Source organism: Esox lucius, chromosome 20 (assembly GCF_011004845.1).
Source record: "Esox lucius isolate fEsoLuc1 chromosome 20, fEsoLuc1.pri, whole genome shotgun sequence".
NCBI lineage: Eukaryota > Metazoa > Chordata > Actinopteri > Esociformes > Esocidae > Esox > Esox lucius.
This window is the reverse complement of record NC_047588.1, coordinates 21,771,852-21,790,230: the sequence shown is the minus strand read 5'-3', so window position 1 is coordinate 21,790,230 and position 18,379 is coordinate 21,771,852. Positions and strand designations below refer to the sequence as shown.

Genomic DNA, 18,379 nt, shown 5'->3' with positions numbered 1-18,379 from the left:
GCTCAAAAGCTATTTGATTTAGCCTTCATCTTGGAAGGGAAAGAGAAATTCAGCATTTTTCACCATGTTTTGGGATCTTTATTAGGTATACTTATCCAGTAGGGGTGTAACGATATGCCTAACCCACGGTAAGTTAAGTGTTTGGGATTTTACGTTTCTGTAAAGCGCAATAATTAATTTTGGTTTATTTGGCAGCAAGATACAACACCAATACAGGAAATATATATAAAGCATTATGTCTGATGAGAACACAATCAACAATAAAGTGCAGTACATAAACATGGCACAAACATTGTTTTATAATCATATGGGTTCTAGGCCTGCCTGTTTGCTAAAATAGTGCTGCAACTTTATTCTAACCGAAGTACAGGCAGATATCTGCAGCCACACATACACCCACCCATTGCTATTGTCATTTCTTTAGCCTGATTAGACTGATGCTAAGGGCTGCTTGAATGAATTGGGGAGACACATTTCCATGTTGCTCCAAGGATAGTGATACAGGGGTGATATTGGGGTAGATGTCTCAACTAGTGCTAGGAAGTTCAAGTCTTTTTACTGACTCAGATCTTTTAGATTCGTTTAGGAAAAAGAATGCTGACTGTCAGGAAAACATGCATTGTACAGACCCGCTGCTAGCAATTTGAGTGAACGACTCTCTAAAACCAGTCACTAGAAAAAGACTCAGTACTGTCAATTCAGTAGTGATGGGAAGTTCAATTGTTTCAGTAAAATGAACTATCAATTTTGTTAATTTAAGTCAGTGAAGGGCATGATACACCTACCACGTCCACATGCTGTGGGCTTAAGGCCCAGAGCACACATGACACCCACCTGTCGGCAAACTCATCATCGAAATGAATGATAAAACTGAACGACTCAAGCTCACGAGAAATCTGCTGCAAAGATCTCTTGTTGACTAAATAAAGGACTTGTGAGTCCCAAGTCTGTTTGTGTATACACTCACCTAAAGGATTATTAGGAACACCATACTAATACTGTGTTTGACCCCCTTTTGCCTTCAGAATTGCCTTAATTCTACGTGGCATTGATTCAACAAGGTGCTGAAAGCATTCTTTAGAAATGTTGGCCCATATTGATAGGATAGCATCTTGCAGTTGATGGAGATTTGTGGGATGCACATCCAGGGCATGAAGCTCCCGTTCCACGACATCCCAAAGATGACCATTTCAGTACAGTGAACTCATTGTCATGTTCAAGAAACCAATTTGAAATGATTCAAGGTTTGTGACATGGTGCATTATCCTGCTGGAAGTAGCCATCACAGGATGGGTACATGGTGGTCATAAAGGGATGGACATGGTCAGAAACAATGCTCAGGTAGGCCGTGGCATTTAAACGATGCCCAGTTGGCACGAAGGGGCCTAAAGTGTTCCAAGAAAACATCCCCCACATCATTACACCACCACCACCACCAGCTTGCACAGTGGTAACAAGCAATGATGGATCAATGTTCTCATTCTGTTTACGCCAAATTCTGACTCCACCATCTGAATGTCTCAACAGAAATCAAGACTCATCAGACCAGGCAACATTCTTCCAGTCTTCAACTGTCCATTTTTGGTGAGCTCTTGCAAATTGTAGCCTCTTTTTCCTATTTGTAGTGGAGATGAGTGGTAACCGGTGGGGTCTTCTGCTGTTATAGCCCATCCGCCTCAAGGTTGTGCGTGTTGTGGCTTCACAAATGCTTTGCTGGATACCTTGGTTGTAACCAGTGGTTATTTCAGTCAAAGTTGCTCTTCTATCACCCTGAATCAGTCGACAAATTATCCTCTGACCTCTAGCATCAACAAGGCATTTTCGCCCACAGGACTGCCGCATACTGGATGTTTTACCCTTTTCACACCATTCTTTGTAAACCCTAGAAATGGTTGCGCGTGAAATTCCCAGTAACTGAGCAGATTGTGAAATACTCAGACCGGCCCGTCTGGCACCAACAACCATGCCACGCTCAAAATTGCTTAAATCACCTTTCTTTCCCATTCTGAAATTCAGTTTGGAGTTCAGGAGATTGTCTTGACCAGGACCACACCACTAAATGCATTGAAGCAACTGTGATTGGTTGATTAGATAATTGCATTAATGAGAAATTGAACAGGTGTTCCTAATAATCCTTTAGGTGAGTGTATAACTACAATCCCTTTAAAAGGGAATGAGATAACGTGCATTATGTTCTACTTAGACCAACCGCATAAAAAACACCCATTATAGAAAAATAAATCTAGCTAACATCCAACACAGTGGCGACACAGACAAAGTATGGTATAACTGCTATGCAGTCCCATCCATCATAGTTATATAGAAAAAAGGTTATGTACATTTTCTTTTTTCCCAATCGCTTTGACTTAATTCTCGAATTACAATTATTTTTTTCAAAACAAGTTGAAATCTCTGAACAGTTAATTTCTTGTTCACACCAGATATGAAGTTTTTATTAATTAAAGCAAATTGCATGTTCGAGCACATGTGTGCAAAAGAGTAAGTACAATTGTCTATATTACCTACATGCACATGGCTTGCACATCAAAACTGATGAGTTGATTTTCAGTGAAATTTTCATACTCTTCACAACTTTTATCATGTGAGCCATGACATTCAAAATGATCCATGCAATTATCAAAATCTGTCAGATATACATGTATATTCTATTAATATCTATGACATGGAATGTTTGTGATGTATGCTAAATTGGCAAATTACCTGACAGGGGGTAATAGAAATTTGTATCTAAAAAGCTCAGTGTGATACACAATAGCATTCAGCTACACAAAACAGACATTCTTGTATAGTACGGTAAGCAGTCAGTGTCAACAAAAAAGTAGAACAAAACTGAAATTTGTATATAACAATCTTTTTCATGGTTCACTGCCATGGTGACTTTTTTTTTTACAATTTTGACCAGTACGACTCACACGATGACAAAATAACTAGATTCTTGAAGCATTAATTAAATGTTTTGGGGGAATTACTACATTTTGCAGACATGCCGTAGAGTTGTGATGAAACAGTTTTGAAGATTACACTTACAGTTTATAGAATGTTAAGAAAGTTTCAAAACATTAGTCAACATTTTTGGCAACAAAATTTAGACAGAGACAGTTTCTTTAAAAAGCATAATAGAACTTAGAAATTACCTCAAAGTCAAGCTCTGCGTAGCGGGATTTCCGTCTCTGGAGAAAGAAGAGGGAAAGATTAAAATATACTCTCATATTATTTATGCTTTGTGACAAAAAATATTGAAGTCTTCCTCCATCTTTCACTCCTTTTCACTATCAAATCAATGAAACAAGACTTTTGTCAGTTTTAATAGTGACTCATATGACACACAGCAGCCATGTTGGTTCCTCCTGACCCATTGGTGTGAAGGCTTGCAGTAAACAGCTTGTGACCGAGTGACCTTTGTCGGCGAGCTCCAAATGCCTGACATTCAGGCTGGTTTGTTGTTGGTTGTCCTGGCAGCTGCAGAGTTGCATGCACGCCATTGTGGGAGGGGAGTGAGTTTAGCCCTGAGGTAAAAAGACACCAGCAGGCAGAGGTCTGCTTGTCCGTCTTGGTACAGCTATGGGAAGGGGGGTTGCAGTCAAGAAGAGTATACTCAAACATGACCTTTTTAAAGATCTTAGTGTTCTGTTGTGGCAAGCAAGACCAGGCTATTTACATACATGTATTCACGTGGGATAGTGCGACACAGAAAAACTATAATCCAGTTGGTACCATTCATTCTCCCCAAGGCCTGTGGTAAAGACTGTAATTGTGTTTGTGCCTTACCTCCAGAGAGCTCATTGAAAGAGTAGACACAGTCTCGCTCTTGGACATCATACCAGAGTTCCCAGAATCTCCTTGTTCACAGTTGCTGTTGGTAATCTGGGACTCAATAGAGACATTCTGCATGTTGTGGACAGGTGAATCCCGCTCAGAGCAGGACACACTGACACGGTCCGCAGGCAGGCTTTTCAGACCAAATCCCGGGACACCTTCAACTCCCACCGAGTTGGCCAGGTGGATGAGCCTGGTCTGTGGCAGCTGCTGCTCAATGCTGATGCTGTACTTGGCTTTCTGGTCCTCCTTGTTGCCCTTTCCGGGTCGCCCCAGGGTGCCAGTGTTATTATTATTGGGCAGGATGATGTACCCCGGTCCTGGACCTGTTCCTGTGCCCTCAGGCCCCCCTGCCTCACCTGCCCCCAGTGTAGACAGCTCCCCATCCAGTTGTTTAAAGAGGTCCGCATCACAGATGTAGATCGACTTGGCTCCTGGTAGCTCGGTGCTGATGCCTTTAGTAGCACCTCCCTTCTCCCTGCGCAAGGTGAGGGTATGACTGGAGTAGTCTGCCACGTTCTGAAGGTGGACTTTAGCCATACTGGCTGGCATTGTGTTGAAGTTAGAGCCCTTCTGAAGGGTTAGGGGCTGGGAGGAAGGCTTCTCATCACCCTGTAGAGAGGAACGCTTCAGAGTACCTGGGAGGATAGGGAGGGAAGAGAGGTTCAAGCGAGGGAAGACAAAGAAAGAGAGAGATTTTGGAAGAACCAAAAATATGGAAAATAAAATATCAAGGTGCACAACTTTGACTTGTACATGCTATTGAATAAGTGTAAACCTTTACCACTGATGATTTATCTCATCATTACACTGACAAATTATTGAAATTCGTTTGAAGTTTGTGACCTGAACCATTTCACTATTGACTGCTTGCTGTGATGTGGATCTCACAATTGAACCTGTGCTGGAAAACAGCATCATACAACATCCTGTCTGCATCACAGAATATCATACAGTCCCAATTACTCCTCAGTCCCCACCACACCACACTCACAGAGTATTTTCCCTGCCCTTATATTCCATCTCCACCTTCAGTGGGCATGTCTACTATGTCTCACGTCTCAATAGCATTTCTGCTCCAGATGTTTTTCCTGATATCCTGTCTCCAGAGATAATCAGATTCCTGTCGGCTCCCAATGGATATCAGAGGAGAACTGTTATCTGATGCCGCACTGTCAGTCGGGACTTAATTATAATATGGTCTGGCTGGCTGCCGGTGGATGTGCTGAAAGACTCAGACCTATTTATCTACATATTACTGCTCTGTACACGTTTTAGAACTCAATTGTGTGATGTCCCAGTAATGTGGTGCAAACAGTGTGTTGCGCTTAATAAGGGGCAGCTGCTGAGATGGTGTGTGACAAAGGTGGAGAGGGAGATGAGGATGGGAAGAGTGTAGCCAACAAAGCAGCTCATGTACGATAAATATGAGGGAAATGTGAAGGCAAAGCAGATGCAACAAATCCACAAATAAAAATATTGACAAAGACAGCGACATCCTGCATGAACTCACTCTTTTTTTTGCTGGTACTCTTACCTCCTCTGCAAGCCATGTCGACATCTTTTTCGAAATCAGTCTGGTTAAAGAAAAGAAAATAATAATCAATGCGTCTCTCTCTCTCTCTCTCTCTCTCTCTCTCTCTCTCTCTCTCTCTCTCTCTCTCTCTCTCTCTCTCTCTCTCTCTCTCTCTCTCTCTCTCTCTCTCTCTCTCTCTCTCTCTCTCTCTCTCTCTCTCTCTCTCTCTCTCTCTCTCTCTCTCTCTCTATATATATATATATATATATATATATATATATATATATATATCCATTAGACAATCTGTGAACAGACTTTTTTTATTCTATTTGTACCATAAGCTGAGCGTGGCCATTCTGGAAAGATCCCCCTGAGTCTCCATTACCGTCCTCTTGACGATCAACTACACGACATTTTACTGCCTCTTGAACCTATGATATACAATAATAAACACAGACATATTGACCTTTCAATGTCATTGTCAAGATTTTGTCTGATGATTATCCTGCCTTCAACATCACCCTCAAAATATCCAATGCATTTTGACTCAATCAACTCTCCTTCTATACCTCCCAGTCAAATAACGGGCCTCACCAAACATCCAATCCAAAATATAATGAAATAATCAAGGCGACAGAGTATTAAAGTGCAAGTGTCAGAGTTTCAGGGGCTGAAAACAGGCATACCTCTCTGCGCAGAATGCAATGCACCATGACAATGACAAATCCTTCCAGGGAATCAAACACAGCAAACAAGATCTGGAAGAGGGCAGAGCGTTGGTCGGTGATGGCTAGAACAGCAGACATCCAGGTGAGGGCAAGGAGAGGCAGAACGACACAGGAGCTCCACAATGATGCCCTGGATGATGAGAGAGGAACAGCAACGTGAGGTCAGGGTCACTTCAACAGGAGATGTACGGTTTCAAAAATTGTCTGAAGATGTTGATCTGATTTTGGAGAATTCACTTTAAAAAAAAACATTTTACGTCATACAATGATTCTGCATTAATAAATGTATCTTTCATTGCACACTTGTACAATGCCTACTTAGTGCATCATTACCCTTTTTAATACTAGAGAAGCATGTACCGTACAGTACTAAATGCTATCACACACAAAAACACATCCAAAACATGTTCCGTAATTAGCATATACAATATGAATGTATGCTTAGGGTATGTCAATAAAACATATGAGAACCAGGGCAATAGAAAAAGGAGGAGCTGAGATGAGCAAAGAAAGAACAAAAGTGAAATGAAGCAACAAGAAAAAACATAACAAAGACATTGACAAAAGCAAGAAGCAGAAAGCAGAGGTAGGATTAAGTGGACAAGGACTTCTCTTCTGGTCCATATAATATATTCCTAAAGTTTCTTTCTTGTTTTGTCAACATTCTTTTTCTTTCCTTAACATGTTAATCCTTCAAACTTTCTAGATGTTGTTTACTATAATATAAAACATTCTGTCATAGACCCATGCAAAACATATTACATAACAAATAGCTACATGTTGGGCCTGGCTATGAAACCCCAATGCAGGCACACACACTGGACAGACTCATGCACGCATACACAAACAAATATAAATAAATAAATCAAGTGCACTGTCTTTGAAATCCTCCTCGATGTGCTGTATCCATCCATAGCCTGGAGGCATAACTTAGCTAAAAGTCAATGAGCCTTGCACTTTTACTCTGGTTCATATCATAGCTGCTTTTCTACTCTGTTTCACGCACACACACACATACACACACACACACATACACACACAGTCACACACAGATCCACAATCACACACACATACACACATACCTTACAACAACTGGAGAACTAATTCCAAATGTTTCTCAGTGAGGGTACAGGGGAGAAGAGGAAATTAAGAAGGGTAACAAAAAGAGAACAAACACAAGTGAGGGGGAGGAGAAAATATAAAAGAGGCATATAAAGGAAAAAGAAACCGAAGTAATACAAGCAGTAAAGAATGTGTATTGAATATGTGTTTAAAGAATTAGCGGGACTAACATGGCATTACTGGTAGCTGTGGTAGAAACGTCAGCCGACGAGATAACTCCGCACTTGGCACATTTGAGCGTCATATTGTACAGTGGCACTGTCATCTGACTGTAAAGTAGTCACATTAACACAAGCTGTAACAAAATACACAAAAAGATACAAATGTGCATACACACATATGCTTGTACACACACAAAAAAAAACATTCTCACACTCACATACATAGACACAGTTCCCTTTACTCTCTCTCTCTACATCTCACTCTCTCGTTCTCTCTCTCAGGGCTACGGGGAGAGTGTGTGTGGGCTGGACAGGACAATAACCACTGCATGTTAAGACAACAAGCTTCTGAGGGGGTTCCTAAGAACAACCAGTGAGTGGGATAATCATTTCAACACAAGCAATACTGCACCACCAGTATTCCAACATTATTCCAATAATGACTTGAATCAATGGAAGTACAGCCAATATTTGTGTTTGCACAGAAAAGTGCCATGACACTGTGGGACAAAACACTCATTACAGTTTAAATAAAGGGCTGACAGTATCATTTAAATGGAATCATTTGCAGAGCTGCATGTGTAACACAGTACAGGTATTAATAGCACATGTACACATTATATTTTCCTTCTTAATGTCATTATACACAGGGTTGAATCCTTTATGTACATACACATGTATTGTCATAAATTAATAGTCTAAATGTCTACTAATAACCTTGCTTTGAGTCTCAGTTGTGTTTGTTGATGTTTTTTACTTTCTAAATGGAAGTACTGTGAATGTTTTCACCTTTGGTAACTTAACCTTTGGCTCTAATTAACAAATTAAGAGGGTTTGAAAACAGTATGTGTGTGGTGTGTTCATTATTGGGTGTACATCTTAGAAACTGTGCATGTTTGTGAGTGTGAGTGTGTGTGTGTGTGTGTGTGTGTGTGTGTGTGTGTGTGTGTACATACTGTAGGAGTGTATGTTTCTGCTTTATTTTCTTCCCCTTTTCATTTATTTGCATTTATCATCTGACTTGGCCATCCACATAAATATTGCATTATTTTGGAAAATGTATCCTTAACATGTGAATTATATTATACACTTATAAAAGTCTGCAGAGATATGATTTGTAAGTGTTTTATTTATATATACAGAGTGAAAATTAATCTACACGTCTTAAATGAAAATGCAGTTATATGTTAAGGTTGAAAGCAAAAACAAAATAATTGTCAGATATTTTTTCACCTATAACTTGACCTTTGCTTAGATTACAGCAGTATGTCTGTTTGGATTAGTCTCTATTAACCCAGCACACCAGAATTTGGCCATATTATCTCACCTTTCTTTGCAGAAAAGTTCAAGCTCAGTCAAATTTTAAGGAGATAATGCAATCCACACTCCTCTTACGGTTGTGCTCATAAGTTTGCATACCCAGGCAGAAATTGTGACATTTTGGCATTGATTTTGACAATATGACTGATCATGCAAAAAAAAAATATATATGATCATATGAAGCCATTTATTATTACATAGTTGTTTGTCTCCTTTTTAAAATATAATGATAACAGAAATCACCCAAATGGGCCTGATCAAAATTGTACATACCCTTGAATGTTTGGCCTTGTTACAGACACACAAGGTGAAACACACAGGTGAAAAGAGCAATTAAAGGTGAATATCTCACACCCTTTTTAAATTGCAATTAGTGTCTGTGTATAAATAGTCAATGAGTTTGTTAGCTCTCACACTGATGCACTGAGCAGGCTAGATACTGAGTCATGGGGAGCAGAAAATAACTGTCAAAAGATCTGTATAACAAGGTGATGGAAAAGGACATTAAAAGATATCCAAAGCCTTGCAAATGCCAGTCAGTAATGTTCAATCACTTATTAAGAAGTTAAAAATTCAGGGATCTCTTGATACCAAGCCAAGGTCAGGTAGACCAAGAAAGATTTCAGCCAAAACTGAGAGAAGAATTACCCAAAGGTAACCTCAGGAGAAATATAGGCTGCTCTGGAAAAAGATGGTGTGGTTGTTTCAAGGAGCACAATATGACGATACTTGAACAAAAATGAGCTGCATGGTCGAGTTGCCAGAAAGAAGCCTTTACAGCGCCAATGCCACAAAAAAGCCTGGTTATAATATGCCCGACAACACCTTGACACACCTCACAGCTTCTGCAACATTCATTTAGAGTGACGAGACCAAAATAGAGCTTTAGGTGCACAACTATAAGTGCTATTTTTGGAGTGGGGTCAACAAGGCCTATAGTGAACAGAATACCACCCCCACTGAGAAGCATGGTGGTGGCTCACTGATGTTTTGGGGGTGTGTGAGCTCTAAAGGCATGGGGAATCTTGGGAAAATGTATGTCAAGATGAATGCAGCATGATACTGGCAGACAATTTACATTCTTCTGCAAAAAAACTGTGCATGGGATATGCACTTGGACTTTCCAGCATGACAATGACCCTATGCAGAAGGCCAAGTTGACCCTCCAGTGGTTACGGCAGAAAAAGGCAAAGGTTCTGGAGGGGACATCACAGTCTCCTGACCTTAATATCATTGAGCCACTCTGGGGAGATCTCAAACGCGCAGTTCATGCAAGATGACCAAAAACTTTGCATGACCTGGAAGAACTTTGCCAAGATGAATGTGCAGCTATACCACCGGCAAGAATTTGGGGCCTCATAGACCACTATTACAAAAGACTGTCATTGATGCTAAAGGGGGCAATACACAGCATTAAGAATTAAGGGTATGCAGACTTATGTACAGGGGTCAGTTAATTTTCTTCTTTGTTGCAATGTTTTCTTTTAGATTGTGCCATTCTGTTATGACCTACAGTTGAATATGAATCCCATAAGAAATAAAAGACGTGTTTTTGCCTGCTCACTCATAAATGGTATGATCAGACTGTATGGTCAGTCTGCAGATTTGTTATACATATCTTCTGTTTGATATTTCATTTTAAAACAATTAAAATAAAATTGCTTTATTACAGTTAGAAAAAGGTACAAAATTATATCATGGTTATATCAAGTACCTCGTGTTTGGTTATAATAGTAATCAGAAAGTTGAATCTGAATTTCATCAAAAATAAGGCTGTTCCAAAAAACTCAACACAAACTAAAAGGAGACTTGCACTGAAAGGACAAAAAACCTAAAAAGAATGCACTGCGAGTCCAACACTCAATTTGAAGGAGATTCTGTGTTCAGTGCCTGAGAGTAGAATAATAGTTTACCGATTAACCATATGAGGAGCTTTCCAGAACTTTGGCCTATATTGCAAATTAACAAGAAAGAAACTGTTACTCAAAAGTACTATCTGAAAGCACGTCTAGAGTTTGGCCGAAAGAATTGCAGTGACCCAGCTGTGATGTGGGAAAATGTTTAGTAGTCAGATGAGACTAACTCAAAGCTAACCTAACACCACCCATGCCTTAACACACCACTTCTAAAGTGAAGTATGGTGGTTACAGCATCATGCTGTGGGGAGGCTTCTCATGATCAGGTACTTGATATAACCATGATATAATTTTGTACCTTTTTCTAACTGTAATAAAGCAATTTTAGTTTAATTGTTTTAAAATGAAATATCAAACAGAAGATATGTATAACAAATCTGCAGACTGACCATACCATTTATGAGTGAGCAGGCAAAAACAGGTCTTTTATTTCTTATGGGATTCATATTCAACTGTAGGTCATAACAGAATGGCACAATCTAAAAGAAAACATTGCAACAAAGAAAAAAATTAACTGACCCCTGTACATAAGTCTGCATACCCTTAATTCTTAAAACTGTGTATTGCCCCCTTTAGCATCAATTACAGTCTTTTGTAATAGTGGTCTATGAGGCCCCAAATTCCTGCCGGTGGTAAAGGAAAGAAAAAGGTACAGTGCTCTCTTATTTTTTTCCGGAACTGTACATCACGACGGTCATAGTTAACCTATTACAATTCATTTAAAACCATTTACAATATAGTGCAAATACAACTCCACATTCTTTTGCTTCTTTTTCAACACAACTACTTGAGATAAAAATACATCTGGTAATATAATGTTTTTACATTGAATTTGCAAAATTAATTTAAAGAGAACAACTGACAAGTCACATGGCATAATAAGTTTTTACTTACATTGACAATGTCTTAATTAATTTTGTACCTGTCTGGCACCAATACAACCAGCCTTAGATATAGAAAGAGTGCAAGTCTGTGTGTTCAATTATGGTGTGTTCTATTGCTCATAGAAATTAGGCCTACCTTTACATTGGAAGCATTAAAAGCTATAAATTACAGCTTTTATTATGAATAAATCCTAATACAGAAATCTGATGCTTCAAAACATTATGATCCTGATTGTTTTTCTGTAATTCTTGTAATTAATAAATCATTATGCTGCTGGTGTTTAATTAGGGCAAATTTTTAGCACATACATTTTTTTTAATTAATCACAGTAAATTACAAAAGGATATTTGATAATTTGTGACAAATTATTTAAGTACACCCCTGTAAAGTCTTTTTTTTTCTTTTTCATTTAGAGACATGGATATCTGAGCGAACTACACTGACTGATAATGGTAACCCCATTTAACAAATTACACAATCTATTTTCTATTTTTTTTTTTTTACCATTTATGCAATTAAAATGAATATAAATATAGTTTCCTTATCTAGAAAAGGTTATTACACCCCTACCTTTTCTATCACATACAATTAGAAACAGGTGCACCAAAATAATTGCAAATAAGTCTTGGAAGTGTTACAAAGCCATTTCCAAGCAATTGGAAGTACAATATTCCACACTCCAACAGATCATATACAGTACAAATGGATCTACATAGGACAGGTCTCATCACCAAATTCACCCCATGATCTGACTAAAAGATCCTCATAGAAGTCTCCAAGAAGCCATCATGGAATCATCAATGTTGAAGTGCATGAGCCAACTGTCAGAAAGCGACTGGACAATCTCGGCCTCCATGGAAGGTCAGGAAAGAAGCCTATGCTCTTAAACGTCAAAACATAACTGATGTTTTCCAGAAAACACTTGGGTTAAGACCAAAACTAATAGAAAAATGTTCTTGTTGTTTGGCCACAATGCCAGATGGATGTTGAAGCAGAACAATGATCCAAAACAAACAAGCAAAGCTACAACAGAATGGCCCAAAATAAAGAAATGGAGGGTTATGGGATGGCCAAGTTATAGTCCAGATCTCAATCCCATTCAACTCCTGTGGGGTGAGGTTATAAGGAAGCCCTCAGAAATGACAGGAGTACTGTAAAGATGAGTGAGGATAAACTCCTCCTAATGGATGTAAGAGACCGTTATAACAAACAATGGGGCAGTACAAGCTACTGGAGGTATTGGTGTCCTACTTCGCACTATGAAACAAATTGTATCTTTGATTAATAAATGATTGCAAAGTACAACACTTCACTGTAATTGGTTTAATAAGGTTACCTTTATCTCTCATTAGTTGAAGTGAATATTTCATATCCATATGTCCAAATATGCAAAAAAGGGGTGTACGTTTACAACTTTTATTTTGACATAAACAAAGGACATAAATGAATTCTCTAAACAACAGCATTCCAGTCTAGCTGTTTATTTCTATGTTATCCTTATATCTGTGTTGTAATTTCTTCTCAGTATACAAAACCTAGTATTTCCTGTGTAAGTGGTCTGCCTCTCACATGGACACCTGACTGGAAGTCGGACACACACAGTACATCTCTAGAATGCCTCTTCATCATCGATTACATACGAGACATAATATATTCAGTACATCCAGTAGGAATTAATCTCACAGAGTGATGAAGCGAACTGTTTATCCAATTAGCAACATTTGGTAGATACTCTTAAAATATCCCCAAAAAACGAGATATCATAAACAGAGTTTGCAACAAGTTTTCAAGTAGTAAAAAGATGTAAAAATAAAAAAGAAGTAAACCATAAGAGAAGAAGAAGGTATTGATTCTCTATAGCCACTGGATGGACAGCTTAAAAATCACATAATATAAGATATTCCATTTCAAGTAAAAGGGCAATAGAGAACCCCCCCCCCCCCACACACACACACACACACACACACACACACACAGCTGTAGGCGCTGACATTAAAAAGCAATCAGTCGTTTTTGAAATACAGCCCTATTTCTCCTGTCTTTATGATGTGTATACGACAGAAAGAGTTCTGCTATGCATTTGGATGAGGCTGAGTAGAAAATACCTATATCCATAGAGACACACATAGACCAGCCAGGCATACTGGAGAGGCTGGATTTAATGCACACTACAAGTGACATGAGCACCTATTAACACTGCAAGGTTTGCAAATACAATCCCAATGATAGGCACATTCTTTGCAATTTTACATCCACTTCAGAAGAATTTGTAGAGCTATTTATCTTGATATAACATAACATCTGAATATCAGTAAATATGAATACAATTAAAAAGTAACACACATTTTTTGCAGTACTTAAAGGTACAAAATGTGCTCAAGTCATCTGGCAACAAATGATTTGCTTTGACCGTGAGAAGAAGACTTACAAACAATGGTCATTTTAGACTAGCTGCCAAACATTTAATCTGTCAGCACAATAATGACCCCAAATAATCTGCAAAGACAGGTAAGACTTACTTGGAACTCAAAGAATTAAATTTGCATCCTCAGAGCACCAGACTTATCATTACTGAAGGGATCAATTGGACAGTGAAAATAAGAAAAGAGAAAATCTCAGGTGATCTAAGACCTTTTCATATGTAGTACCCAACCTTAAACATACAGAATGATTACCTTAACCCAACCTTACATGTTCATGTACAGTGGGGAGAACAAGTATTTGATACACTGCCGATTGTGCAGGATTTCCTACTTACAAAGCATGTAGAGGTCTGTAATTATTCAACTGTGAGTGACGGAATCTAAATCAAAAATCCAGAAAATCACATTGTATGATTTTTAAATAATTATTTTGGATTTTATTGCATGACAAGTATTTGATCACCTACCAACCATTAAGAATTCCGGCTCTCACAGACCTGTTAGTTTTTCTTTAAGAAGCCCTCCTGTTCTCAACTCATTACCTGTATTAACTGCACCTGTTTGAACTCGTTACCTGTATAAAAGACACCTGTCCACACACTCAATCAAACAGACTCCAACCTCTCCACAATGGCCAAGACCAGAGAGCTGTGTAAGGACATCAGGGATAAAATTGTAGACCTGAACAAGGCTGGGATGGGCTACAGGACAATAGGCAAGCAGCTTGGTGAGAAGGCAACAACTGTTGGCGCAATTATTAGAAAATGGTTAGAAAAAGTTCAAGATGACGGTCAATCTCCCTCGGTCTGGGGCTCATCTCACCTCATGGGGCATCAATGATCATGAGGAAGGTGAGGGATCAGCCCAGAACTACACGGCAGGACCTGTTCAATGACCTGAAGAGAGCTGGGACCACAGTCATTAGTAACACATTAGTAACACACTACGCCGTCATGGATTAAAATCCTGCAGCGCACGCAAGGTCCCCCTGCTCAAGCCAGCTCATGTCCAGGCCCGTCTGAAGTTTGCCAATGACCATCTGGATGATCCAGAGGAAGAATGGGAGAAGGTCATAAATAGAGCTTTTTGATCTAAACTCCACTCGCCGTGTTTGGAGGAAGAAGAAGGATGAGTACAACCCCAAAATCACCATCCCAACCGTGAAGCATGGAGGTGGAAACATCATTCTTTGGGGATGCTTTTCTGCAAAGGGGACAGGACGACAGCACCGTATTGAGGGGAGGATGGATGGGGCCATGTATCGCAAGATCTTGGCCTTCCCTCAGTAAGAGCATTGAAGATGGGTCGTGGCTGGGTCTTCCAGCATGACAACGACCCGAAACACACAGCCGGGGCAACTAAGGAGTGGCTCCGTAAGAAGCATCTCAAGGTCCTGGAGTAGCCTAGCCAGTCTCCAGACCTGAACCCAATAGAAACTCTTTGGAGGGAGCTAAAAGTCGTATGATCTCTGTAATTGCAAACAAAGGTTTCTGTACCAAATATTAAGTTCTGCTTTTCTGATGTATCAAATACTTATGTCATGCAATAAAATGCAAATGAATCACTTAAAAATCATACAATATGATTTTCTGGATTTTTGTTTTAGATTCCGTCACTCACAGTTGAAGAGTACCTATGATAAAAATTACAGATTCGCTTTTTAAGTGGGAAAACCTGCAAAATCGGCAGTGTATCAAATACTTGTTCTCCCCACTGTATGTCTATCCTAAATCCTCACTCATTATTCTTTCTGAACAACATGGGTAGCATACATGTTATAGTTCTAATATTACTATGGTTCTTAGTTGACAGACAAGGATTCAATGTTTTCATCGTTTATTGGCAGTTATTTTTACTACAATTATTTTATTCACAACTACCAATGTTTTCTAGGGAGTCTCCAGACACATATAGTATAGTGATGTAGAATCATATGGGAGATTGAACAGCAACCCACTGTTTCTGGCATGAAGAAACTGCACCATCAATGCCTGAATGGCTCTACATAAGGCCTCTCCTCTCCCCACCTGCCTGTTTCAATTTTCCCATCCAATTAGCCTTTAAATGTAGGGGTGGAAGAAGAGAAAGCCTCATCAGACAGCTAGGGTCAATCAACTCTCTGAGGTATGACAAAGTGAAGCCGGTTTGGTCAGTGCAGATGCTATACGCTATGGCTAATTAGATGAATAAGCTAGCAATCTTCAATTACCTTCATTAAACATGAATCAGAACCTTGAGAATGGCATGTGAGAATATGAATTGGACTCAATAGGGAGAACAAAATCAGAGAATACAATCATATTCTCCTGTGTTGTGTATTTATCTACTATTCTGATGCCAACTCTTACTCTACCATCACTCTAGGGCCCACTGATACCCCAGTGATTTGTCTATGCAACACTGGTATAAAACAACCCAAAGGCATACTCCAAAACCAAAAAAATTTTTTCATTCAATCCACACTAACATACATACTAATTCACAAACACCTACTCACACTCACTCTATTACTCAAACATTTAAACAAAAAACATATACAGTAGCAGCCAAAAATGTAAGGAGAAAAATGAAATGAAATGAAACGCAATGTTCACTGGTGCTTTGATTTATGTCACAACTACACAGGAACAAGAATATGTTTTAAAATTATATTAAAAAATAACAAAATGATTGGCACCCCTCTGGAGAATTCAAAATATTTCTGTACAGGCAAAGGACAATCTTTTACTGCAATATTTAACTAACATTTGGTAATTTGCAGATTCACTGAAGAGGCACAAAATGCCATGCAACAGGATTTCAGAAAGAGAAAACAACCTTCTATGGCGAAGCCCAAAGACCTGTCTGAGGATGGAAACAAAATAATCCTCAAGACATTCCCAAGGTTACAAATCCATATTCGAGGAACTTGGAATTCCTGTTAGCAAAGTACTCAGTAATATGAAAAGGTTGGCAACCCATGGAATTGTGATCAACCACCCAAGACATTGTCAAGAAGATACTTGACCTCAGATGTGGTCAAACGTTGGTTTGAATGGTTACAAAAGCACCCTTGCACAAATGCTAAATATCTACAGTTTCAAACTGAACCATCCGCACCAGTCTTGACAAAAAGTCCAGGAAGACCCCACAGTTAAAAGAGAGACGTTTTCCTTTTGCAAAATTACCAGTGGAGTAATTGAAACAAAATTGGAGCTCTTTGGGAAAGCCGATCAGCTTGATGATTATAGATGACCAAATGAAGCGTCAAAGCAAAGAACACCATACCTACAGCCAGTTTTTCAGGTCGGTTGAATAATTATTTTGGGTTGGACTTGTGAAAGGCATCAAGGTGTTTTGGAGTGTAATGTTCAACCTAGTATCCAGACAGTGGGACATAAAAATTGTGATTCTTCCAGTAGGACAACAACGCCAAATACCCATCAAAAAGCACTCAGGAATCACTAAAGAAGAAATACTGGACTGAAGTGTCCAGCGATACTCAAGATATAAATTCTATAAAACAACTATGGCAAGAGGGGAAATCAGCAGTTGGGTAAATGTACCTTTGAAATACTGCAGAACTGAGCGTTGGGTCACTGAATAGTGGGTCAAATAGCCAAAAGAGTAGTGCAGGTAGTTTACTAATGGCTACAGGAAAGCAATAACTGCAGTTATCCTTATAACCAAATATTAGGTTTTGGGTGCCAATACTTTTGTTCATAACAATTTTTGTTTATTTTCTGAATTATAATAATACAATTAAGTTTCAGTAGCACTAATAAATTCTGCAATTTGGAAAACGTAAACTAGAAATTGTCCAAAGGTAGAAAATAGGAAGTACTTCTAAAATGCAAGGATGTGAATATTCATTGGTTGTAACAGTATACATAGTATATTTTATAAATACACACACAAACACACACAGACATACATACACACACACCAACACACTGTCATTGAACAGATGTAATAAAAATGACCTACATTTTCTGCTGCCGTTAATGTCTATACTAGTCAATTCAATATATTTGTTGTCCTGATGGTTTTAATTGGAAGTTGACTGCAGGAAAAGAGATACTAACATAAGGCTAGTAGTAGAGTATGTGGAGGAGGAATGAAGCCAATCAGAGCGTACAGAGGGGATATTCAGTGAAAGCTACGGCTAGGTGATAAGATGCAGTGTGTTAGGTGGGCCATGAAAAGGGCTTATAAAAACCATCAACAGCGAGTAAGGGGCTGAATTTTACCCAATCAGAGACAAAATAGAAAGTGGAAGCTGAGATTTAAGTGTTCCTGATTTGAGAGGAGAAGCCCTGAGTGAGAGACGGGGAATTGTATGCAAACTCAAACAGAACGTTTCATACAGCAAACGCAAACTTTTACAGTTGAAGTACAGTGAAATATATCATTACAGAGAGAGACAAACATGTTCAAATTAAATAAACAAACAACAAAACAGTTAGATGCACTAATGATGGTCAATGACAAA

The 18,379-nt window shown here is 38.9% G+C and overlaps 1 protein-coding gene across 9 annotated transcripts in view; it reads right to left on the bottom strand.

Annotated features, from left to right (window-relative positions):
• Positions 1–18,379, bottom strand: part of adgrb1a (adhesion G protein-coupled receptor B1a) — a 180,815-nt gene that overhangs the window by 6,028 nt on the left and 156,408 nt on the right. For 4 of the 9 annotated variants that reach the window (XM_034289044.1, XM_020041470.3, XM_020041472.3 and 1 more), the window contains 6 exons: positions 7,374–7,472; positions 6,040–6,211; positions 5,689–5,784; positions 5,351–5,414; positions 3,790–4,475; positions 3,156–3,191 (listed from right to left, as the gene is read on the bottom strand). In XM_034289044.1, the coding sequence (XP_034144935.1) occupies positions 3,156–3,191; positions 3,790–4,475; positions 5,351–5,414; positions 5,689–5,784; positions 6,040–6,211; positions 7,374–7,472 (1,153 nt within the window). Of the gene's footprint in view, positions 1–3,155; positions 3,581–3,789; positions 4,476–5,350; positions 5,415–5,688; positions 5,785–6,039; positions 6,212–7,373; positions 7,473–18,379 lie in introns of all 9 variants that reach the window. The other 5 variants (XM_034289046.1, XM_034289047.1, XR_002195787.2 and 2 more) reach the window with 4 other exon arrangements.